The sequence below is a fragment of the Borostomias antarcticus genome (assembly GCF_949987555.1).
Source record: "Borostomias antarcticus genome assembly, chromosome: 3".
NCBI lineage: Eukaryota > Metazoa > Chordata > Actinopteri > Stomiiformes > Stomiidae > Borostomias > Borostomias antarcticus.
In genome coordinates this window covers 36,947,739-36,974,006 of record NC_140236.1, presented here as the reverse complement: position 1 = coordinate 36,974,006, position 26,268 = coordinate 36,947,739, and the positions used below count along the sequence as shown (strand labels likewise).

Genomic DNA, 26,268 nt, shown 5'->3' with positions numbered 1-26,268 from the left:
TGTGTGTGTGTGTGTGTGAATTATATGCTGAAAACAATTATGTTGAGGCAAATCTATTCGAATTGAAGTCTGCTCCAGTTTTACTCTGACAAACTGAGATTTGATTTCCAAAACGCTCACTCTTCTTCTCCAACACAAAGAAGCCAGCGGGAAAAGGGAGCGATCGCTGGAGAGCAGTGGGCTGGAAGGGAGCGATCGCTGGAGAGCAGTGGGCTGGAAGGCAAACCGAGGTGAGGCGTATGTTCTTAGAGCGCCCCGGGTCTACCAAGGGTAGGTAGGATCTGACAAAGAGATCTGTGAGGGGAAAAAATCCTTCGCTCTGCTTGAGCATGGGAAATTAAGCTCAGATAAAGATTCACTCTTAAACATACTCCCTGCCTTCTTTTCCACTGTCTTTTGTCTCTCCGCAGTGGCAAGAGAAATTACCCATCATGCTATTAGATAAACCCAAACAGCCTTCTCCATAAGACCGGCGGTTCCTGGTTCCTCCAGCCTGGCATCCCCTGGGTGTTTGTTCAAAGGCAGAAGTCTGCCGAGCCTCCAGGGGGAGTTTAACTCATTGCAGTGGCAAGTATTTAGAGAGAATTCAACAGGTTCGGTGCTGTCAGAGACACAATCCTACTGTCAGGCAGCATTATGTCTCTGAGGCCTCTGATAGGAAATAATGTCCAATTGCATCATCCTGACAGACCCACAGCCCATGAGAACTGGGGCATAAGGCTGCTGCTTTTAGACAAGCAATTTTTTCATTTGAATTTAAAACACTTATGTTAAGTGTATTATATTATGATTAAGATTATAGCTGCAGTGGAGAAGTGATTCCCTGTTTTGATATCAAGCACAAATTGAGGCAGAGCAAACAGCTTTCTGAAGAGTTGATGAATAATTTAATAATCAAGTCAGCAGAGGATACATCAAGAGTGTGGTAATAAACCATTTGTGAGAAATTTCAAATTTATAAATTGACACCCAGCAAACAAGTCAGTACATGTTGTGATATACTGTAGGTACTGTAACTCATATTTAGGTACTGTATACAGTACTGTATAGGTCCCTAAATTAAAACACAATAACCTTTATCTGGGAGACAATGAACTGAATTAAAGGAGTAGTAAAGGGAAAATGCATGTTTAGCCTTGTTTTAAGGTTACTTATGATCATATACAATGGTTCAGATCAAAACGTTGACAAAACTAGCACTTTTGAGAAAGTCTGATAATAGCTCTACCACCGTTTTGGTCATGTATTGACGCGACCGTTGTAGATGTGTAGATCAATCCACAGAGGGGATTCAGGAAGCGGAACTACTTATGGTAGCTATTGTTATTGTTTATGTTGCTAGGCTACCTAGTTTGCGGATGTTTACACGTGTATGTGCTGCGACTAAATAGTTCTATGCTAAATATTTAAAAAACCTTTTCCAGATTAACTAGAATCTTACTTTATGGCAAATTATATATCAGAACGCCAACTAACACCTCGGTGAGTTTCTTGTCTTTGAAATTGAGAGTTTAACATGTTTTTTGAAAGATTTTTCAAGGTGCCCACCCACATCCATTGTATGACCTAAACGGTGGTAGAGCAATTATCAGACTTTCTCAAAAGTGCTAGTTTTGTCAACGTTTTGATCTGAACCATTGTATATGATCATAAGTGACCTTAAAACAGGACTAAGCATTTTCCCTTTACTACTCCTTTAAGATCTGAATTTTAGAATTTAAATAATATAACAAGTAATGGTTTTGATGACTGCACCAAAATCAGAAATCCTTACCTGATAAAATTGGACCACATTTACTACTATGGTTACATTTAAACTATGGAATGTTAAAATCGACTATGTCAAGGACAAAATCATGTGAGATGTTGCATTCAGTTCCACCAGGGGTAGTCACTCCATATCTGAGGTTGGGGCGCCATCTATCTTTTGGTTGGAAAAGGACTGTGAAAGCATTATTTCCTAAATGTTTCTATGAGTAGAGCTGCTTATCAATTCTTCAATCAATAATAGAAAACAAATTGATGATATGAAGAGTTTTCAGTGACTTCACCACCAATAATCCTTGTCTGGTAACATGTCAATTAGCTTTTTAGCAGTAAAGGTTCAACCTGCCAGATGTCAGCCCCATATGGTTCAAATGTGCTGTCATTTCCGATGTTTCTGAATAATTCATAATGAAAATGTGAAAATGTAAGTTGTTGTCAGGTACGTTCGATTTTTTTTATTTTTAACAGTTGTGTCTACAGCTCGCCTTTTTTGGGCTAAAACTGTTTCATTGTTCTGTCTTTTGCTTGCACTGTTGCAGCTGATGTTGTGTCCGCCTGGAGTTTAGTTGACCTTCTGCAAGGCAGCCGTGTAGTTAGAGAAGTCCATTCTCAAGGCCCTTGTAGCTCAAATCAAAACTCCATTATAGATTTTACCTCCAGGGGAACCTGGGGCTCATAAGGTCCTTGGCAATTTTACCTGTGGAAGAAGCTAAAAGGATGTGTCTCTCAGAGGAGCGCTGCAGACCGGGAGGGTGTGAGGACGGGGGAGGGTGGGATCCATACCCCAGGAACCCCGAGCCCTCATCTGCCTCTGTCAAGCAGGGACCAAAGCAGAGCAAAAATGGAGATTTAGAAATGCTTCAGTGGCAATGAACCCCGAACGTCAGGGTCTACACCACAGGGAGAGAACGGGGAGGAAGCCCCAAATATGGGCGTAGAGATGAAGTGCTCTGAGCGTGTCGCTAAGGGGATCACCTGGGGAGTCTGGGCTCACCTCGCCCAGGAAGGGGGCCTCGCAAGAACACACCTAACAGTTATTAGAGAACAGCGCTCCCCCCCCACACCCACCTCCACCATGTGTACTAACAAGAACACACCTAACAGTTATTAGAGAACAGCGCTCCCCCCCCACACCCACCTCCACCATGTGTACTAACAAGAACACACCTAACAGTTATTAGAGAACAGCGCTCCCCTCCCCACCCACCTCCACCATGTGTACTAACAACAGCGCTCCCCCCCCCACACCCACCTCCACCATGTGTACTAACAAGACAGGCAGAGGCCAAAGACGCAGACAGATCACATCAGGACATCTGTCACTTGATGGCTACAGTCTCCTTAATAAGTGACAAGGCTTCCATGCCCGTGGGCACAGAGCGGGGGAGGGGGGGCGGAGACTCGGAGCAGTGGAAGGGCAACGCGGCCGTCAAAGTCATGCGATGCCCTTTTTTAAACAACTCGTCCCAATTACAGCCAATCAGCGTCGATCCGCACCCCCAACGATCATCCTTGGGCACCAGACATCAAAGCTGCCAACTGCGGGTGCCAACATGAGGTGCAGTAATTAGTGGACTTCACAGAGCAGAGGGTTTCATCACCAAATGTTTTTAAAATACTCTACGTCTTAATGTGAAGGAGGGAGGGGATGGCGGGTCTCACACTGGGAGAGAGAGATGCCCTACAGAAATCATTAAAACATAATTGCAGCTCATCAGTTGTGCAAGTGCTTACAAAGTGCCATCGCTGGAGATCTGCTCCTTCCCCTCCAGGCGGATGCCGTGCTAGCATTCAAATGCGTCTTCAAAACCAAGCTGAACACACACCCGTAAGCCGTCAAAACACAGACCGATGGGCTATGTCCCATTCTCAAGCCTGGGAACTGTTTCCTATACTGCACGTCCTCTGCCTACGCACCTGTCAAGAGACTTTATCGAGGTGTGCAGGAGACTTTCTATTACCTCTCTCAAGCCTACCGTCATATACACGCCATCCCACGACAACTCTACGCATCGTCAAGACCTCATCCATGTCGGATGCATGATTCAATTCTGTGCAACTCAGAAGAGAGCTTGGGTAACTCACTGAAACTCTGAATTATCTTCATCGGCAGGCCTACACTGTGTTGCCACAAATAGATCCATTTGGTTATGTACATGTTAGCGCCCCCCGGACTTCTTCATGTGCAGTAGATGGTTGCTTATTATATGGTTGTACATATTGCATACATGTAATTGGTGCAAAAACGAATTCCTACACATACTGTTGGCCTAATGCCTGGGAGTTCTCCACGCACACCAGGTCGTTAAAGCAATAACTTTGTCTCCAGGCAGATGCGTCGGCTTCGATATAATGGAGAGACACAGATTGAGACGCCAGTAGACTTTGACCATTTGTCATGCGCTGTCTCCAGGCCAAGTCCCGAGTCCACGTCCATGTCTGCCCTGGTGGGTCACCTCACAAATATGGATGCTAGTGACGAGGGACGAGGATACTCCTTGATTCCAAGGAAATAACGATGTTCACCCAACAAGGGCTGGAATGTGTTTTTAACATGATAACAAGAGTCCAAACAACCACCCTGTCAGGCCAGTTCAAAGTCACCCACCCACAGCCTCCCAACCAAAGCTGCCTCAGGTTGCATGGCATGTATTCATCCTTCAAGGCGAAGCGGTATAATAATTTCCGTTCAGGGGCGTACAGTATGTCCCTGAATGAGACATACATATTCTCTTGCAAACGGGATGATTAAACAGCATCTCTGAATCTGCATGGTCTAACTGTGAATGATAGATACTTCACACACAGATGTGATGCAAAACTGTTCATCAATAGAGCTTAACACATTCCATTCAAGTGATTTGGACAATCATAGCATTGCAACAACGAACATATTTCATAACCAACCTCACAAAATCTGTTGTAGTTACATCCATCCAGCGTGTGTTTGTTCTACTCAAAGACGGCATCAGCTGCAGCCAACAGTTTAACAGGGGTGTTCCACCCCCCTAGGGGACGGCAGAGGCACAGAAAACCCCTCGTCTTCCGTAGAACTGCTCTCCCCCTGGTCTCCCCCTGGTCACCATCATCTCACAGCTCCTCACATCACTAGTGAAAGGATCTCCTCCCTGGAAACATATCAACCTAATTTCAACCATTGCGTGGTATCGCTGATATAAAACACGCCTCACAAGACTTCACAACTGCTTGAGGACCTCGCCCAAGCGACACAGGCATGTAATGTTGCTATGGCTCATGCATCTGACAGTTAAGGGGTGAGATATACACACAGTTCATCTGGTGAACGTGTTTGATGGATACTTAACCTAGTTTTCATATTGCCACTGTTAAGGTGGCTGCAGTGAACACTCATTCCCTCTTCAGCTTCTCTTTATACACATTTGATGTGGGGAAGCACAGACCATCAAAAATCACCAGATGAACTTAAGTCCAGAGGTAATGGGCCCAGTAGAAGGTAATGGGCCCAGTAGAAGTCCAGTGGGCTGGAAGACAAGGTGCTTTGTTCTGGAGGAGGCCTGAAGATTCAAGGTACTGAACAGAGGAGAGAATGTCTGTTTGTTGTTGTTTGTTTAGTTAGGTGGGTAATACATCCATGGGTGGGTCTCACATGCAGCACAGTTCATCATCTCCATCTTCCTCATGTAGTCATCTTCTGTTACCCCTGCTGGAAGGGTGGGTGGGTGTGTGGGGGGGGTTAGACATTCATGAGTTAATCTTGAGGAGCAGCAGTATGGGTTCAAGTAGAGTTTCCCTTCTCATAAATTCAAGGTTCTGGTCGGAGAACGGTACCTTTCATAACTTCTTTCAGTTTCGTCAGCCTTGTGCCGCCACTGTCTTCCAAAACTTACTTAACATAGACTCCTAAATGCAGATTTTCCATAAAACACACCATTAAGAGACAGGAATTTAAGTAGTTAAAAGTGAACTTGCTTGCAAAAGCTTGATTACTCCCCCATCATATTTAGCCTGCTTCCCAATGTAGTCCTGTGTTTCACAGCGAGATGCCCCTCTGAAGCATATTTTGATATCTTTATCTTCAAATGTACTGTATTTAGAGAATGCACTCAAACTGTAAAGGCCAGACTGCAAATAAATATAGAGAAAATGGTTTTAAATTTGATAAACAGACAACCCCCATTTTCAAAATGATCCTGTGCATTTATTTAGCATACAGTACGTGATTTGCTTTGAAATCAAAATGAATGGGTTTATATTCTACACAGTAAACAGAGGTATCGGTGTGTTCATAGCAGCTGTACTCACCTGTACATATCCTCATATTTCTCTTATAGTTTTCATAGCAGCTGTACTCACTTGTACATATCCTCATATTTCTCTTATAGTTCATCCTTCTGTTCTGAAGTCTGTAAGCTTGCGTGTCCCCTCCTCTGTAGTCACTGAGGGGGAAAGTAGATCATTGTTCTACTATTGTTCTATTCAAATTATGTATAAAACTAGTTTTGATTACTACAAGAGCAATCAAGCATCAAGGCTAAAACCATCATCTTTCTTTCTTCTTCATCCAGAGAGATGAATGGCCAGGATGGAAGTCCTAATAGACTCTACGGTCAGATGGTCTGTGCTTCCCAGATAGAGTTGAGGGCTACAGCAGAGGGAAAGAAAACATTGTAGCCTACTATATATTCAATGGGTATCAATCCATTGTTCCATTTAGCCAAAATGTCAATATACCAGAGTAAAACTAGCATACTTACCCCTATTCATTTTCCACTGACTGTATTGCTGTAAGCACACTACCCCTATCACTACATGGACCTCCAAATCTGGAGGGTAGGTGGCCATCCCTAGAGCCAACAGGGGCATGTGTAGGCCTCATGGGCATTGGACAGGGGCATGTGTAGGCCTCATGGGCATTGGACAGGGGCATGTGTAGGCCTCATGGGCATTGGACAGGGGCATGTGTAGGCCTCATGGGCATTGGGAGGTCAGCAGAGGAGGAGTAAGGTCGGGTACCCAGGTAGGTATTTTGTTGAAGCTTGAGTGCGTCAGATCATGCCTGGTTCAATTAAATCCACAGTTGGCATCTCCCCATCCGCCTGATCTCAAAAGATCATTGGCCCTTTGGCTGGATGATGCAGAGCTAAAGAACAGATGACAAGGTTCAAATCGGGGGGGAAAAGCACATAAATATGTCAGTAGTCCACACAAGCCTACTGGCTGTGTCCTCGTTTGATGAACCTCTATAGATCTAAACTCATAAAAATATAGACTATGCGACATGTATCTGAAATATCTGTTTCAAGTCAAGTCTATTTCAGTGCACCGCGAAAATCACAGCAACTAATTTGCCTCTCATGAGGAATGAAATGGCCATAGGCGGGTTTTGGAGTGAGCTTGGAGGGTATCTCTCTGGAAAGTCCCAGAAACATCCGCAGCCGTTTCCACCAACATACTTCTACCAAAATACCCACCCAGAAATTGCTTTAAAGTGGGTATATATTCAGTGATGTGTATCAGTATAAAGGTCACGTCTAGCCACTCTCCTAAACGCACCTCTCTTTAGCTCTCGGATTATGCAGCTACGTCTACATACGTGTTTATTTTACGTCGTAAATGTCAGTGAACACTCGTTTATTATCTTCAATTACTATGTTGAATAATTCCTTGCAGCGAGGTATTTGAGAAAACAAATAGGACCCTATTGGGGACGTTTTGGGGACTAATTCGTGATAAAGTAACATGCGTAGAGGCTAAGGTTATTTTGCCACACGGGGGCACTATCATGCAAGACATCACTACACAGCTCCTCTGGTCTGGGATACAGAAGCCCACATGTTGGCTTGATACTAAGTGGTGCACAGTGAGGAACGGCCTCCACACTGTTAAAAAGAGGCTACAAGATTCAAAATGTGGATTTTTAAAGCATAGTGAAAAAGTACAAAGTGAAACATTTTGTATCTTGGATGCCTCTTCATTTTTAACACTGTATGGGCCGATGATTTGGATCTGCACCACGCTGTCTTTGTTTGACCTTATACGCACCTGTTTGATCTCCCATCAGCCAGAACCAGAGCGCAGACCTTTACTGGTATTTTGGCTTGATACAAAGTAAATTAATGCTGATTCCATGTGTTGTTTCTTAACTGCTATTTATATGAATTTGTGTTAACAGAACGGAGTGGAGCATCATCTGAGCCCAGGGGAACACCTGAAAACCGGACAGATATACAGTAACCTACACACCCATGACCCATATGACACAAACATGATAATCCAAGTTACAATGAAAGTCTATAACCTTTAAATATAATTGTGTTTATTGTTATTAAAAGAAAACATCTCGATTGCAGTACATGATCAAAATCAAATGTATAATTAGGATGGATTTGATCAGTAGCCTAAGTAATCTAGCCAATATACAGTAGGCTAACTGCACATGTCATTGCTATACTCCTCACTGGCATTATTCTTATGAACAGCATGAAGCTTTGTGCCCAATTAATAGGCTACTAGCCTGTATTATGCCCCTCGGGAAGCCAGCTAGCTATAAAACACAAATTACAATTGCTAATACAAACAGGATTCTTCCCCAACATTGAATCCATTATCTTGGAATGGTCTGTTTGAAAGTGAGAATTAGTGTATGCCAGTGTATTTTGATCAAGTTGCCTCAAATTTGGTTTGTTTGTTAAAGGATAAGTAGCCTACACTGAATTTCATGTTTAGCCCTATTCCTGGCTTCCCTAAGCATAAACCATGGAATTCCTGAACTTGAAATCAAAGTATATCATACTTTTTAGAGTTTTTTTTGAGTGTGCCCATAGCTAGCAACGAGCCAGGGTGCACGCCGACGTTATTGACACAGAACTCTGTACTGCACAAAACAGAAATATTTAAACCTGTACTAGTCAGATACATGCCAGGGAAGCCAGGAATAGGGCTAAACATGAAATTCAGTGTACATATCCTTTAATGTTCTACATACATCATATTAATCTGATTATCAAAAGAATACAACTTGAATAGTCAACTCAAAGTTTTACAAGAAAATTAATTGTGATCAACTATGGAATACTAAGATGTGTGTAATGATGTATTATACAGGCGTGCGCACACACACACACACACACACACACACACACACACACACACATTCTCTCACCCGCTAGCTCTTGCGCACGCTTACACACACACACAGATTGTCAAGCATTATCAATCAGAAGTCTAATATGGACATGGTTAACATATCAAACCAATGGATCATCAATCCCTCATCCTAACCATTTGGTTAGGTAGTCATGCTATATACCAATGTGTATACCATTATAAAAATACTGTATGTTGGGAAAAACCAAGCTACAGAAATGAGGGGGGCACATCTCATTCTCTACCTAAAATATGAGATGTAAATCACATTCATGGTTAGACAGGTATCTTTTCCATTCTTGGAAACTGCAATATGATTGTAAATTACAATTTTTACCTTGTATCCTCTCAAATGTGATGTAGTCCTGTGAGAAGTTGAATATATCAAATCTGTGCACCGTCCCATGATTTATAAGACTGAAATAACACAATTTGGGGCTCTTTAGACTGCAGCCTGGGGCATAGCCATTGCAGCCACTCACAGCACACAACTATTCTGGCCTGGATTACACAAATGTGTTTTTTCATGGCTACGTTTTAGAACAGGGTTTAATCAGTAGGTTTTAAAAATGAAATGTGCCTTCAGGACGAAGCAGAATGGTCTGACCACTGTAAAAATTACATGACATATCGTTAATTTCAGTGAGCAGACCCTTTACACCATAAATAATATGTTTGCATCCCTATTTCTTTCTATTGTCCATTAAAGATGAAAACATGAGTACCACTAAAGAAAAAACGAAAGAAGAGCTCTAACATTGGACATGAATTAAGATTAAAAATGCAAAAACAAAATACAATTTCAGTTACTGATCATGTCATTTGAAGATGCTCATTCTTCACTAGAAGACCTCAACAATGAGTAAGGAGACATGTACTAACAAAAATCATATCTTCAAAGGATAGGCTAAATATTTGACTGACGCTATTATGAAAAAATGAAATGGACCGTTATCATACAGTTCATGCATATTGACATTTTGTGAGCAGCCAAGACCATATTTCAGCTAAACACTTGAAGAAAAGGTTCCATCTATGTGGTACAGACAACAGATGTCTTTACCCTTTTGTCACCCTAAATGCATGAACATCATATAAAAAGGTAGCTAGGACTGTCGAAACTCTTAAGAAGAAAGTGATACTCCCTAATTGCTACAAGTTGACATTCATAGATTCAAGCAAAATAAAAAAAAACCTCAGCAGAGATGCTCCTGGCATCTATTTCTATACTGCCATTTACAATTGTGTAGAGGAGCAGCACGCCACTTCCCTCAAACTAGTAATGCCCTTCTAACAGCAACAATATCAGAAGTAGTTATTGCACAAGCATTTGTCCATTCCGATAGTACCCAAGGCCTGCTCTCCTCATGAACACAGTGCTATTTTCAGGTTTATTACATAATCTGTCCATTCAAGAAGAATCAGGCCTGAGCAAAAACCTTCCTTCTTGGTGACATGCAATCGTCCAAAAGTGAACTCTTTACTGTATGTACATTGTTGAGTTGTGGAAATGGCCACTGTTTGTTCGTCAAAACTTTACACTCCATTTGCAAAAGAAACAGATTCCAGATTGATACTCTCCTTCACCTCCAAAGGAAGTGAGTCGAAGAGATGATCTTCCACAACGAGGCAGTTTCTGCGGAGGAGACGACACTGACCAAGCTGGGCCGGCAGGCGGTCGAGACAATTCCCCTTCAGATCAAGATTTGTTAGTTGCACCAGTTGGCTTATTTTTTCTGGAAGGACAGCGATAGAGTTTTGTCCGAGACATAGCGTCCTCAGTTTGGTGCACTTGAACAGCTGCTTGGGCACCACCTCAACCTTGTTGCCTGCAATGGCGAAGTGCTGGAGGTTCTGCAGGAACCCTACCTCTATGGGGATCACCACTATCGAGTTATGACTAACATCGAGGTACCTCAGCTTTAGCAGGTTAAACAGAGATGAAGGCAGAGACTCAAGTTTGTTGTGTGAAAGGTAGAGTGACTCCAGGTTTTTGACATGGCTTATGGACAATGGAATGGTGATGATCTTATTGTGCCAAAGTTTAAGGCATATCAGCCTCTTGAGGTGCTGGAAGCTGATGACCTCTTCGATGGTGCGGATGTTGTTGGATTTCAGGTCAAGCTCCTGAAGGTTGGTCAGACTGAAAATAGCATGAGGGATTCTCTCCAGTTCACAATTATGAAGCTCCAGCTCTGCTAGGTTCATCATCTTCTTCAAGCTATTCAGAACCAAGAGTTTCGTACCGTCGTTATGAACCACCAGCTTGATCAGGTGTGGAGAGAGATCTGTGATGTTTGTTGGGATTTTCGTTAGGTTGCTTTTGAGATGCAAAATCTTCAAATGCCTCAGGTCTCTTAGAGACTCTAAGCCAATCATTTTGTTATTTTCTGAGTTCAGATTCCCAACCAAGTACAGCTCCCTCAGGTTTTTCAACAGGTACACCCAGGTGGGGATCTCGGCCACGTCAGTGAATTTGACATGAAGGCAACGGAGGTGGTCACGAAGAAAACTGAAAGCAGTCTGCTCAACTTTGGCAGGACAGTGGTAGAAGTGCAGCTCTTGGAGGTTGATCATTTGGGATATCTTAGCCGTTATCCTGGCCTCGGGAATCAACTCCAGCTTCAGGATGTCCAGATCAGTGAGGTCAAAAACTGCATCTGGCACACCTGACAGCATGAAAAGGTGAAGCTCCAGCTTTTCCTGAGCATTGCGGGTAACATGCTGTCGCAGTTTCTCAAATGTCCACTCATGGTTCAAGCTGATCTCCCTCAGCTTGTTCTCACTGACCTCAGAGAGAAAGACACCAAAACGTTTTGAATATAGCTGGTCATACTGATCAACCATGTGCAAGAGGAAAGCAAAGTCATTCTTAACATCAGGAATGTCACTGAAACTACTCTCCTCTCTGACTTTTTCAAATGAATATTCCTTGAGCGGCCGCCGAAATAGCCAAAAGAGAGTGTAAACACAGACCAGGCCATAAACACATATGAGAGAAATATAACTGACATGCAGCTTCTTTAGCATGAATGCCATGTTATGTGTGCAGTGGAATTTTGCGTACCCAGTCAAGTGTTTTATGTCAGGCTCACAAACGTGGTTAAAATCAATGGCGGCAACAAATGTCATTGTATAACTCAAGATCAAAATGAATTTCACTGTCTTGATCACAGTCTGCGCAACATAGAGCTTGTAAATCAAGTCACTGTCCTCTACGTGAGCACGAAATTTCCTTACTTTTTCAAAAAGCGCCTTTGCCTGCTCACCGTCCTTCTTGTCTAAAATGGTCATGCATGGGACTTCAATAACGGGCTTTTCAGCTGAGAATTTGACCCCAGATTTCACTAGCATCGGGGTGGATTGGTTGGGACTTCCCTCTTCACTGCTGGTTGACAGATGTTTTGGAAGTGAGGAGGCGCCAGTGAGTCTCTGCTTGTTTTCCTCAGAGTCCTCACAAGCAGTCTCTGACAAGGCTTTCGTTGTCCAAGGAGACTCAAAACACTTTCCCAGTATTGAAACAAAATGTTCAATTTTTGAGCTAGTCTTTGGATATTTGAACCAGAAGTTGCTGCTGACCATTAGAACTATGGTGTGGATGAGAGCAAGGTATGGGAAGTACTTGGAGTACCACGGAAGGGCCACATGGTAACACATCTGGTTGACGAAAACATACTGCTGAAAGTCCAGGTTTGTTCTGACACCTGTTGGGTGAGGCTGCCCAACAGCACCTGCCTGTGTGAAGTGAATCTGATGGACAACGTTGTCCGGCAAGTCTTTAGTCATTAGGGGCGCTGCAGCCAGGGTGACCCTGCTCGCCCCGCTCCCTGTGCCTCCCACTGCCTCTGGGGGATGGGCCGTTGAGAAGCCGCTTGGATCCTCGGAGGTCGGCTCCAGAACGGGAAGACAAACCACTTGGTCTTTGGTTAGCTGCATCGTTCCAGCAAATATTGCCAACATCAGCATGACGATACCAAGATAATCCATAAAGACGTCCCACCATGGTTTCAGTATTCGATAAGTTGGCTGGATGTCATTCAGTGAGGCTACCTCTGTGAGAGTAAACATTCCTGCAACAGAAAACAAAATGATTAAGACAAGTGTCCACAATTCAGTTTCCATTATCATTGCATCAAGACCAACAAAGCATTAAGTGAAAAAAATACAACGTGATGTACAGTATTATTCAGATTGCCAATGTCTTCCATAATCCAACAGAATATCCAGGGGAAAGGCTGAGTAATGGCAGGCGCTAACGCCCACATCTTTGAAAGGACTTTGTGAATTAATTATTTACAGTTTGGTTTAGTTGACTGTAGGCTACAACACATTGTAGTACTGTGCTGTGTTCTGTCTCATGTCCGTCTGTCTCAAGTCTCTTAATGGGGACATTCTTTCAAAAATGTATGTATGGGAAGTAGTATAAGGAAAAAATACAGTAATGCATGGCTATTGTACTGTGTTCAATTTGCCTTTCAAACATGTGCATGAAAATGTTATTGACAGGAAATTTTATTAATTTTATTATTATTATTTTATTATTAATCATCTTATAGTATAAGTATAGGCTATATAAAGTATGCATATGCATGTATGCAATACATAGAACTATTATTACTTTATATCAAATTTATCTGATACAATACAGGCCTGTGGTTTAAATGTTCAGGCCAGTGCTTATAAACAGTTAGTGTGTGTTGATTTCGAAGCAAATGTATACAAATCTCTGATCACTTGAGCTAATTTGGCACTTCAACTTCATCTGGTGCCACTAGTCCAAACAATTATTGGCACCAGTGCCACTGGAGAATGTTCTTCTAGAGAGCTGAGTTGCTAAGTCTTTGGGACAGGAGGGACTTTGCATACCAGGCCAGTAGGACCCTGCATATTTTCCAGCTAGTTTATCAACATTTGTCTTAACATGCTCCACCTCCAAACGCATTCTATTCTTCTTAAGCGCCAAGAACTGTTGAAGTCATTATTACTTGATCCTGACTTGTTTAATTTGAGCTCTGAAGTTCTTCTTTGATGTGAATAAATCATTTTAAAGCCTTCATTGAATCACACCCCAGACAGATAAAGGCTTGAGTGTTCTTAATGCCTGTCGCTGAGGACCAATACAAATACTGGACCTCATATTTTGATGTCTATAGCACTTTTCTCACTTATTTGTTTATAACAATTCAAAAATACTTCCTGTGCTTCTGCTATTTCACCTATATATCTTTATATTGGCTTTTATTCAGATTGAAAGCCACTGTGGACCTCACAATAACAAGAGTAGTGCATTCTGAGACCATTTATCACCTTCAATGCGTAATTCATCCAGGATATCAACACAGCTGACCAAATTAGCACACAACATACATGCAGAGAGTGAGTGAGTTCACTCCATCACATGGCATCCTAATGCCCTCCATCTCTGACGGCTAAGCAAAGACTATGAAGAAAAATCTGTTCATAACTCTAACCTTTCTAAAGTGTAAAGCCAGAACCCATGGCATCAGCAATCCCACTGTGCCGTTTGTTTATGCTGCATAGTAGAGTGTGGTTCTGCTTTAGTCAGATGTGTTTAGCACAGTGATGGTGAGGTCATGTGAATGCACATCCATCTCCATCTTCATCCGCGTATCCGGGGTCGGGTCGCGGAGCAGCAGTTCCAGCAGGGGGCCCCAGACATCCCTTTCCCTGGCAGCATCACCCAGCTCTGCCTGGGGAATCTTTAGCCGCTCCCAGGCCAGTGAGGAGATGTAGTCCCGCCACCTAGTCCTGGGTCTACCCCGTGGCCTCAACACATAGGAGGGGCCTCTTGAGAAATCTAATATTTCTGTATTTGCCTGTTTCGGTATTTAAGAGGAAGTGCACACCCTTGCATATCCATGAAAGGAGAACAAAACATGAATTGTCCACATTGAGGTTACTAGATATGTGGACAATTCATGTTTTGTTCTCCTTTCATGGATATGCAAGGGTGGACAATACAATATATTTTCTTCAATCTAGGTCAAGGGATGAGAGACCATTTATGGGTCACTCTTATTTGTCAGACCAGATACACCAGATGATGATTGTCATCAAATCCAATCATGGCGCTAAGTACGCCCAAGCAGATCAATGAACTATGGGGCTTGTATGGCATGATCTCCAGTGGTGAACTCAAGAACACAGAGGACAACAGGGATTCGCTGAAGCATTCTGTGGCCTGATCCAGCCTGTGTTATTCAGGGCTGAGGACATGATGTATTTACTGTAAACATACTTCAGAGTACAGTTTCTTTGAACTAAGCAGTGATGTGGACTATACACAAGAACTGGATCAGTTGAATGTGCACATAAGTGGAAATTGCCATATCAAACAGTACAGATCCTATCAAAACAGTACAAATCCAACTAGCCTATTATATATATATATGGTAATGTCACAATCCCTGAAGTGCAAATGTACCCCAAAAAATAGCAAGATTAGCTGCAATCCAGACCCTAACCACATCACTATTAATGCATTGAACCTGTATATAAGTATAAACCTGCAATTAGTGAAAATGAAAACTCTAGCCATTAAGAGATGGTGACACAGCCCTATGTATGTTTTTATACTGTAGGTATTGACACCAGTAGCCTAAGAGCTGCTCCCTGGCAGCTAATAAAGGTCAAAATAAAAAGCATGCCACTATAGGCTATTGAGCCACAAAGCATTAGTCAAACCCATATGGAATTAATTAATGCCCACTTTAGGCATGAACTGGTATGACTCTAACCTCCATAATCTCTGCAGCACACATTTGCAGTAGCCTAGCCACATGCTGAATAAATCTATTCAAATCGGCGCCAAGGCCCAATTGTTTACATGCCACAACTCAGAAAGGATTATCTAACATAATTTTATACTAGGTCTCAGACGTCAGAATCTGATGCACATGACCTTAATTGTATAATCCTTTATTTAAAGCATGTTTTACTTACTGTGTCGCAGACCTATGCCCAGCTGAGTGAAATTGCATAGCCTCCCACCATCAACGAACCCAATGATCTCTGACGCATAGTCTGCATAAAAACACAGGCTGTATCCTAATGGCTATGTTAGAATAGCACAGGGAATACCAGCCCCCCGGGTACACATTGCGTGATGGTTCACATTCGAGCAGAAAGACGCCTTTTGACATAAGGTGCGCGGTTGAGGGCATATGGACTCGTATTATAGTGACACAGCATTTTCATCCAATCAAGTGAACATGGATGCTAGTCTGTGCTACTGCATCGTGGGCTTATTTCACTTGCAAAAGTGTATTGTCCTAGTGAAGTTCACTGTCCTGTGTTCGGATAAAGCCAATATAGGCTAATGTTGTGGTTGACTTTTATAGAAGGAATGCTGACCATTCATCCTTTCCATCTCTCACCATTCTGCCATTCTGAACTATTTCTTAAACTAAGCACGCACACATAATATGAGGCTTTGCTCGAGTATTTTCTGATGACAAAAACGTCGCCAGGCTAGAGGTGCAGTTACAGATGGTAGTTGATGATTGTTTCTGAGGGCAGCTGGCATCTCAACTCTTGTCAGCTAGGCAGGCCTAGACTAATCATGTGTTTATAATCTGGGCCAATTTACAATTGATTCTCGAACAGGAAGCTCGTGTGAGTTAAGACTTCAATAAACTGCAAGATGTTTTATTGCGATTTCATTTCACTAGATCAGTCTATGGGCCCTGAATTTCGCCAACACTTCGGTTCATATCCATATCGGATTCACATTAACCTGAAATAAGAGTAGACCTAATTCTAAAACCATATCGGGATTAATAGAAATATCATCATATTATGATCTTTGTTCGACAAGGCTTCAGTTTAGCCTACAGGCTACGACTGCCTGTCACACGCGCTCTAAATGCTGTATTTTTTATTATTATTATTTTTAAACCAGTAGGACTATCCTAACTTCGTTATTCATGGCAGTCTTCATTTGTGACAATAGGCCCACAAAGATAGCAACATATGGTGCAGTTATTTATAGCATACGCCTTAGCCTACATAAAATAAGGCAAACGGGAATATCGTGTCACTGAGTCAGTGGGCTGTCGGATACGCACCTTCAATTGATTCAGTCCTGCTACCCCGATACCTCTACCAAAACATCATTAGACCTCTTCTTTCTACATCCCATGTTTCGATAACATAGGGCCGTAAAAAAGCCGTTATCCTTGCATCAACAATACAACAGCATGCAGGCGCCTAAGAAGATTAGACTCTCTGCTTCTGCTTCGGGAGGTCTCTCCAGCGACATGCTGCGGTGGAGGCTGGCTGCACAGGGAAATGGATGTTTAAAATGATGGACTACACATGGAGGTGGAATAATAGGAATGCGCTTTCTATAATAATAATAATATTATTGACATGCTGCTCACACTGTGGCCAAGCGAGATTTATCCCAATATACACTTTAGGAGAAAATCTGGAATATCATCTGTGTATTGTAAAATGTCTACACAGCTAGTTCATATGGCTATAGGCCTGTATATCACAAGCCTATGCCTATGCAAAAGGCAATACTTTAAAACACGCCTTATATTTTAAAATAGTCTAAAGATAATAATAATAATAATAATAATAATTGGATACATGTTTGCCTCAAAGGCCACACTACAGTATTAATTCTGTCCATTGCAGCTGTTATTATATGAAGAGTACTGTAGGCTAATAATTGTATTTTTATCAGTTGAGTATGCACATGTAATTTCTTTAGCTACGCTCTAGTTTTCTATAGCCTAGGCTAAACATTTCAAGGAAGGTCAAGTCTTTAACATGAAATACTCAATGTACAGATCAAATACTCAATATACAGATGTCAATGTATAGATCAAATACTCAATATACAGAACACCCATGACTGAGGGTTAGTTCGGGGTCATGTAGCAGAGGAGGTTTTAAACCATACTTCTCTGGCGAGGAACCCAAGGAACACTTCGATGCCCAGTTTTTGCTCTTAGACCTTGGTATAAATCCTGGGGCTTTGGAAAGCAGAACAACAGAACTTAATTCCCACTGCATGGACACAGGCTTACCAGTGAAAGAAAACTAACTTTATCATCCACTAATCTAAAAATACAACAGAGAAAGATAATCACTCTCGATGTTTGTCTCTTGATTCTCTCATGTCCCGCACACTGCAGCTCTGTTGGCCAAACAAGCCAAGCAGAGAACATATTGCTTTTGTCTCAGACTTGGCAGCTTGCCTGAAAATTGGAACAAAGGCCTGGGGCACTAGAAAGTGGACAAGATAATTATTTCACTCAAAAGTTTGTTATTATTCCCAACCATAATGGCTATGCGTTCATATACTGTACATCTTGAAATCTTCTCTCTGAAATTAAGGAGAGATCTCTCTCTTTCATCATCAGATCAACCTGACTGGTTCCTTCCTGTGATCCTCTTATCACCTTTCACGCCTTTGCATATATCTCTCAACCAAAATTAACCAAAATTATTACTAGCAAAGCATGAGTGCACAAGATAGAGGTGCACATCAGACACCTTCTCCCCCTCCTAAACTCAAACGAACAAGTATTGCATTTTATGACAGAGCTAAAATGCTTACTTGAAAACCAATGTTTCATTCAATGCACCACACTGCCATCCAGAGTGAAATGATTATACAACACATGTGGTCCTCAAAATATGTTAATTTAATACACCTGAGCCCAACTCCACCCCCACTCCCCAATTTGCATTTCTTATGTCTTTCTTGTGTTGTATTTTCCTGTCAAGCATACTTTCAATTCACCTCCTACAACTACAATATGGGAATTTGGAATTGTATACTAGGAGTTACACAATTTATAAACAAATATTGAACATAAATCCCAGTTGAAGCAGCTGATTGTTTTAATTCCTCAACATGAACATTAACTCAGCAAGGATTTAATACAAAAGAGTTTACAAAACATTACTGTCTTTGCACCTTACCACATCTCTTTTACATCCTAACAGTCAATGGGAAAAATAGGTTGTTTTGATGCTTTGCATAAATACATGTTCTGCAAAATAATAACTATCATAAGTTTATGCATTCATTTTTGGAGTGTAATATCTTGCAGTTTAATATGAAGTCCCACATAGAGATATATTCATTGCGACAGGAGAGAAATCTGAACCAGCATTGCCATGAATCCCATCTGAGATTATATGGCATCAAATGAGTGCTGGAGCTTGTAATAATGTTGATGATGTCACACTTTGGTTGGTCTAATGGTGCGTTCGGTTGTGGTCGGAGGTGGCAAGTCGCAAGTTGCAAAATACCTACCTCCGACCTGTGTGCATTCGAGCTATATACCATTATATCACAGTTACCTAGTTATATCTAGTGCATTCGAGCAACTGGGGGCTGAGAAACATATCTGAATTTGCGATGAGGAAGTGCGAGTTCATGCAGTGTTTTATTTAATAATTCCTTGTAGCAAGTCGCAATTTGCCACCTCCCAGTTATAAACGAATGCACCATAAGTTCCATCCATTAGATCCATAAAGTTCCCAACATTAGTTCCATTCCATAAGATCCATAATGCTCTGTAGGGATTGACCTGTAGCCTCAACAGGGGACAACTGATGAACTATTCTAGCTGCTACTTGACCGTCACACTATCTAGGACTAGATTCTGTAGGACAACACCTGGGGAGAGAAGTACAGGACTGGATCTTATTCCTTAAAGACATGTGACCCATTCAGAGACCACATAAAAGACAAAAGGTCCACATGCTGTATTGAATGTATTTGAACAGGAAGCTGAAAGGGTTTCGGTCACGCGTATTAGTGAAGCTTTGAGAAAAGGGATATAATGATATAATGGACTTAATTCCCAGTGCAATGTACAAGTGTTTTATCTTAAAATAGAGAATTTACCTTTCAAAATACTATACTATATTAATGGACTGAGATGAGGAGGAAGGGCTACATCATCACCAGTGTGGTTCCAGACCACCTCCTCTACATTAGAACAGTTATGGACACGCTAAGGCCTATAAGGATACCATTTTATATTATTCCACTTTAATAAATACAGTCACTCTGAATAGAGGTCTACAATCTATTCAGTGTGACAGTTGATTGAAAGGTGTGTTAGAACTAAAAAAAAAAAAAAATAGTGCAATAAATAACATACTGTAAATGGACTAGAAAGGCAATCAATATACAGTAGTCGACATCCTCTGAAACAGCATATCTTGCATGTGAGAATGCTTTCATTTAGAGACATCTGATTATATTGTGACAAAAACTATGAAATATTCTCATGGCCTTGACAATGACATACAGAAACTGAACATGTTTGCTGATGATTATAACAATAGCCCCATAAAATTAAAATAATGATGTGGTACTTGTGGTTGATCATGAGCTAAGAATAAAGTAAAAGCCACGGTTTTGGCATATTGGATTGTCAGATTAAGACAATTGGCACTTATGCAGCGATAAGGCATTGAGTATCACTCAGCCTTCATTTGGTTCCTGACGTCTGAAGGCAATGTCTCAAACAGGACGTCTTCCACGACAAGGCCACTGCGCTTCAAGGCCCGACAGAGGCTGAGCTCTGGTGGCAGCACCTCAAAATGGTTTCCCTTCAGCTCCAAGTGTGTCAATAGAACCATGTAGGAAATCTTTGGTGAGAGCAAGGACAACATGTTCTTACCCAGCTTCAGAGTTTTGAGCTTCTTACAAAAGAAGAGTTCATCTGGGAGATTTTCAATCTTGTTGCAGGTGACGGAGAAGTACAGTAGGCTCTGAAGAACACCGATCTCGGGGGGGATGAAGCGGATGTCATTGTTGGACAAGTCCAGATAGCGCAGTTTGTTGCATAAAAACAGGTGTGAGGGCAATATCTCAATCTTGTTGTGACTGAAGTAGAGACGCTCTAAACTGCCCAGCTTCTTGATGTGCTCAGGGATGTAGGCGATGCTGTTGTGCCACAGCTTGAGACAAGTGAGTTTGCGGAGGTGCTGGAAGCTGACGATTTCCTCTATGGAGCGAATGTTGTTCTCTTTCAGGTCCAGCTCCAGTAGGTTTGTGAGGCTGAAGACGGCATGTGGGATGCGCTCCAGATCACAATGCACCAGTTCCAGCTCGGTTAGGTTGACCATCTTTTTCAGGTTGTTGAGCATAACAAGCTTGGTGCCATCATTGTAAATATACAGCCGTTGCAGATGGCTGGTCACATCTACTATAGACTGGGGGATCTTAGTGAGGTTGCTCTTGAGAGACAGAGTCTTCAGAGACTTGAGCTCACGCAGTGACTCCATTGTGACATTTTTTGACGCGTCAGGACTGAGCGATCCAATGAGGTAGAGCTCCTCTAGGTTACGCAGGCCATAGAGCCAATGAGGTAGCTCCCTGCTGTCGTCAAACTTCACGCGAAGCACCTTGAGGCTGTCTTTCAGGAAGGAGGTGGCCGCGTTGTGCAGTTTTAGACAGCACTGGTACAGTGAGAGCTCCTGGAGGTCTGCCAGCTGCGATATGGAGGCAGGAATGGTGACGTTGTTGATGATCTCCAGCTTCAGGGACTGGAGCTCTGTCACCTCAAAAATAGTGTCTGGTAGCCCAGAAAGCATAAACAGCTGGAGTTCAAGTCTGTTATTAGAGTTAGTCTGCAACCTCTGACGCAGCTTCTCTGCTGTCCACTCATGGTTAAGGTTGAGCTGTTTCAGTTTGTTCTCGCTGACCTCAGAGAGGAACACTGCAAATCTTTTAGAATACAGGGGATCATACTGATCAATCATGTGCAGCATGAAAGCAAAGTCATTTTTCACATCTGGAATATCATCAATGCCTGTTTCCTGCCTCACGTACTCAAAGGAGTATTCTTTGAGAGAGCGGTAAAACAGCCAGTAGGAGGTGTAAAGGCACGTAAATCCATAGACGACCAGAAAGCACAGGTAGCAGTACGAGAGCTTGGAGAACAGGTGAGCCATCGTGTGATTACAAGAGAAATGTTTATAGCCTGTCATGTCCTGTATATCCACATTGCACGTGACTGTGATCTGCACCTCCGACACCAGAGCACCGTTATAAGCAATTATGAGGAGGAATTTAAGGACCTTCAGCACCGTCTGGCGAACATACATTATGTAGAGCAAGTCACCCTCCTCAACGTGCAGACGGAACTTCTTTACCTTTTCAAACAGAGCTTTGGCTTGTTCTCCCTCTTTCTTATCAAGGACACTTGCTGTTGGCTTGTCCACCACTATCTTTTCTGGAATAGACCTGAGGGACTGCGTCTTCTCCAGATTGCCCTCCCCGGCTGACACATTAATGTTGGGTCTGCTGGCGCTGTTCTTCTTCTGGTCCTTCTCCTCTGGGTTTTCCCCAGAGACCTCTGACAAAGCCCTGGTGGTCCACGGGGAGTCAAAGCACTTGCCCAAGATGGAGATGAAATGCTCTATTTTAGAACTGGAACCTGGGAATTTGAACCAGAAATTGCTACACACCATGAATATGAGAGTGTGTATGAGGACAAGGTAAGGGAAGTACTTGGCATACCAGTGGAGAGCTTTCTCATAGCACATCTGGTTGATGAAACTGTACTGCTGAAGGTCCAGGTTGGTCTTCAGGCCCTTCATTTCTTTAGGCAGAGGTGACGTATTTGTGGGGGACGGTAATGATGAGTCCATTCCAGGCTCACTTTGATTCTGAAATACAATTGTTTGGTTTGGCAAGGACGGTCTCTGGGGAAGGCAGATGATTTTGTCTTGCATCACCTGGGATGAAATGAAATGAAAAGCACACAGGGATTAGACTGGGAGCTCAGTGCATGAGGATACTTTACAGTATGCCACAAGATGGCGCCAGCATGCGATATCACCATGGCAACTGAACTGACTGAACAAGCAGCTTAATTCTGGTTAATAACAACCTTGAGCCTGTGGTACTGTAGATGAATATGATCTCTCATTTCTATGCTATGACATAAGAAGAAGGAAGGAAGGAAGACTCAAACAGGATATGGTCAGTTAATGATGATGCCACGGACCCAAGGGGGAGACAGAACGTTCCAGTAAGCGTTGTCTGATCTGTCATATAACATTTTATAAAACCTTCCTTACAGTTCACACTTTAACAGATTCACAGTTTAGAGTTGAGTGTTAATTATATATTCCGTATGAAATGTTGACCGTCTTGTATCTGCTTTGAATCCCACCGCTGGCCGAGAGTACAGGGTAAAGGGTGGTGTTAGGGCGCAACACAGGAAACGCCAAGTCAGAGGCTGCTGCTGAGATCCTACGGGAGAGGATCAGCACAATTCTACACGCCAACAGCAATTTCCCTGGACATGCAGCGGAAAGTTCTCTAGCCTTCTAACACACAAACTCTGTTTGAATGCGGCAAACTAGTGTTGACCTATTCGCTCGGCTGCTTTAAAAACAACAGTCTGGCGGGGCTGCGTAATGTTTACTTCAATCAATTAAACTGAGACGCAGCCAGAAATAATGCCTACGTGACCAGCCTGTAGCTAGGCTCATAATCTAAAACCCTGAGACCTACCAGATGGACATTTTAAATGGTTCACTCTATACTTTTTTCTTTACAGTGACACTGTACTTCTGCAGCAATCCCCAAGAGCACAACTATCACTTAAATAAAGAGGTCCTGTTAATAGCCAGTCAGAGCAGTGAAGTGACAGTCCTTTAGGATCACTGTGTGTTTATGTAGAGGGGGTGGTCAGTGAACATTTCTGGGGTGGGGTGATGGAATGTCTCCCCCTTTCCGTTAGTAAACTCCTACTAAACAGTGTGGCTTGCTTTACCCAACACTATGCTGTTTGTGTCTGTTTGGACTGAACGTACATTAGCTCTGTGACTGCATCCTTATTCATTCAGGACCCAAATGTGATTCAACATACTTCTGATTCTACTGACAAGATAAACTGTCTATGAAATACCAATGAATATATTGGAATATACTGGTATCTCATACATGCAATTCCTATTGAACTTACCTGGAGGGTGCATCCAAATACGCCAATCATCAGCATGACCACAGAGAGGTAGTCTGTGAACACATCCCACCATGGCTTCAGCACCCGAAACGCAGGCTGCTGCTCAGAAAACTGCCTGAACTCGGTTACAGGAATCATGGTGTCTGTTGGGATAGTAGGCACATCTCTCAGCAGTCTTCCTGTGAAAGATCTGTAATAACAGTGCTACACTGACATCATCTAACTATCCCCCGTCTGCTGCATGTTTCTGAAACAAGTCAGTATAACCAAAACAAAGCCCATTCCAAACGAGGCTCTGTTTGTTATACATTAATTGAAAAACTAAACATTTTTGCTTCACAGATGGGAAATATTTGCACTAACCCATTACTGATCCCAATGGAACGTAAATGTTTTTTTAATGAAAGAATATTAAACCACTGAATAAGGTTAAACAAAAAGTGTCAGAGTTATCCAAGTAAAGGAGGCCAGGCCAGCCCAATAGCATCAAAGCCATAGCAGTGGATCCTACAGTATACTCTACCTACCATGTCTAAAGCCATAGCAGTGTATCCTCCAGTAGACTCTACCTGCCATGTCTAAAGCCATAGCAGTGTATCCTCTACCTACCATGAGCAGTGACTCATCATTTATATCACTGAGGCTGCTTCTCTCTGTCTGTCTCTGGTCACCTTTGCTCTAGCCTAGATAATGATGCATCTTCAGTGTATCAGTCCAAATGTTGAAATGTATATATTTATTCAAAGCTTAACAGGCCTACCAGACAGCTACACATCAAGAAATGTGTTACAGTTCTTAACAGTAATGTAATGTAATATTATCCTGAAACATATTTCTTTTTTTGTAGTGAGAAGAGTCTACAGTGAATAAGGAACACTACTCCACATGAATGCCTCAAGTTGAAGTGCTACTTCAGCACAACTGCACTGGTTTATACTACAGTAGTTCAAATAGGCAACCATGGAGGCAATCCAGTCTTATAGAACCAAATAGTTTCTTATTAATAATACAGTATAAAACAGATCTTTGTTTCAGGAAGACGGCGAGGAGGTGGTAAGGAGATGTTTAAACAACAGTCATGACTAATGATGTATAAAATCAAATGGTAGGGACACAAAGATAGTCATATGAGTATGACAAAATTATATTTGTATTAGGGATGATGCCTTTGATCATTTTGAGCTGTGTCTTATCAACATTGAACCAGACTATCCTTGCCACTTCCTAACAGGAAATGCTGCTAACCTCAAACAGACAAAAACAGACTACTCATGTCTGGATCACACCCAGAATCCTGTCCAAGATGGGATCATGGAAAAACACTACCTGGAAACTAAATCATGGTTACACTGAGAGAAGAACTGATCTGAGGTCTTGAATGAAATCAGCTACACTATACAGTAGCAACCATTTAGTTTGGTCTAAATCCATATCTGACACCTCAACTTTTCTCCTTCAAATCATGTCACAAAATGTTAGGCTATCAGTGCATTATAATGGTTGCCTTCAATCAATCTCTCGACATCTCCTTTTATAAATAAGCTCCATTAACTTTATGAAGGAAGTGTGATCGAATTATGTTCACAAGGGACGCTGACAAGACACGTTCACTATAACACCACTTTTAGCAAGTAAACACCAGAAAAAAAATACGTGACTATAACAATATTAGACCTAATAAAGACGTGCGTGTACACGGACTGAAATCTGAAAGCCTATCCGGGAAGCTCGTCAGTCGGATGTTAGAATATAGATCTGCTCGCCGAGCCTTTCTAAATTGTAGCGATTTTTGGGGTTTGTAAAGTAGGCTACTTAATAATGCATATGGCAAGAAAGTCAGGAGAGTGATACCTTATTATGTTACAGCTGTTGCAGACTTTAGAGCATCGTGATGATGTGGGTTGTGGTTTCCGTCCCGTTATTCCCGCTGGTTGAATCAGCGTTCCTGTGAATCCCAGACTAGACCAGCGGTGTCAGGGCGGGGACTGGGGTTTGGGCCACACATACACAGGCTATTATTAAGAAAAGAGAGACTGGCCAGCAAGGATAGACAATAAAACGTTTATTTACAACAGCAATGACGATATCCCATGTTTCGAATATAGCCTACTTAACTATCAATTTATTTATACCTGCGGATTCCTTCACAATAGGCTACATCGTCGTTGGCATTGAAACTAAAAATAGCTCTTGGACATTTCCTCCTAACCACGTGAGGGAATCTTTCCTCAGCAGTAGCCCAGGTTACAATAAGGATAGAGTTCATTACTATCAACAAAAACTCATTAACAAATGGGGCCAGTCCTAGGTGTAAATAACAGTGGAATCACAGAAAGATTACAGTTGTATTTTGCACATCAATAAGAATTGAAATCTGAAATTAACGAATTGCTCA

General features: G+C 42.2%; 2 protein-coding genes across 3 annotated transcripts; both read right to left on the bottom strand.

Moving 5' to 3' along the window:
• Positions 1-10,431: 10,431 nt before the first annotated feature.
• Positions 10,432-12,963, bottom strand: lrrc8db (leucine rich repeat containing 8 VRAC subunit Db; the record flags this gene model as incomplete). Of its 2 annotated transcripts, XM_084436267.1 has the most annotated exons (2): positions 10,432-12,612; positions 12,736-12,963. In XM_084436267.1, 2 exons carry the CDS (start codon positions 12,961-12,963, stop codon positions 10,432-10,434), a joined length of 2,409 nt encoding a protein of 802 aa, XP_084292393.1. The 2 variants fall into 2 exon arrangements, with proteins under 2 accessions (XP_084292393.1, XP_084292392.1); XM_084436266.1 differs by having other exon boundaries at positions 10,432-12,963.
• A 7,197-nt stretch (positions 12,964-20,160) lies between these two features.
• LOC311307465 (volume-regulated anion channel subunit LRRC8C-like) lies at positions 20,161-25,791 on the bottom strand. The gene is made up of 3 exons (XM_084436268.1): positions 25,725-25,791; positions 23,874-24,016; positions 20,161-22,635 (listed from the first exon to the last, which is right to left on the bottom strand). Exons 2-3 carry the CDS (start codon positions 24,009-24,011, stop codon positions 20,371-20,373), a joined length of 2,403 nt encoding a protein of 800 aa, XP_084292394.1. The 5' UTR covers positions 24,012-24,016; positions 25,725-25,791; the 3' UTR covers positions 20,161-20,370.
• Positions 25,792-26,268: the final 477 nt, after the last annotated feature.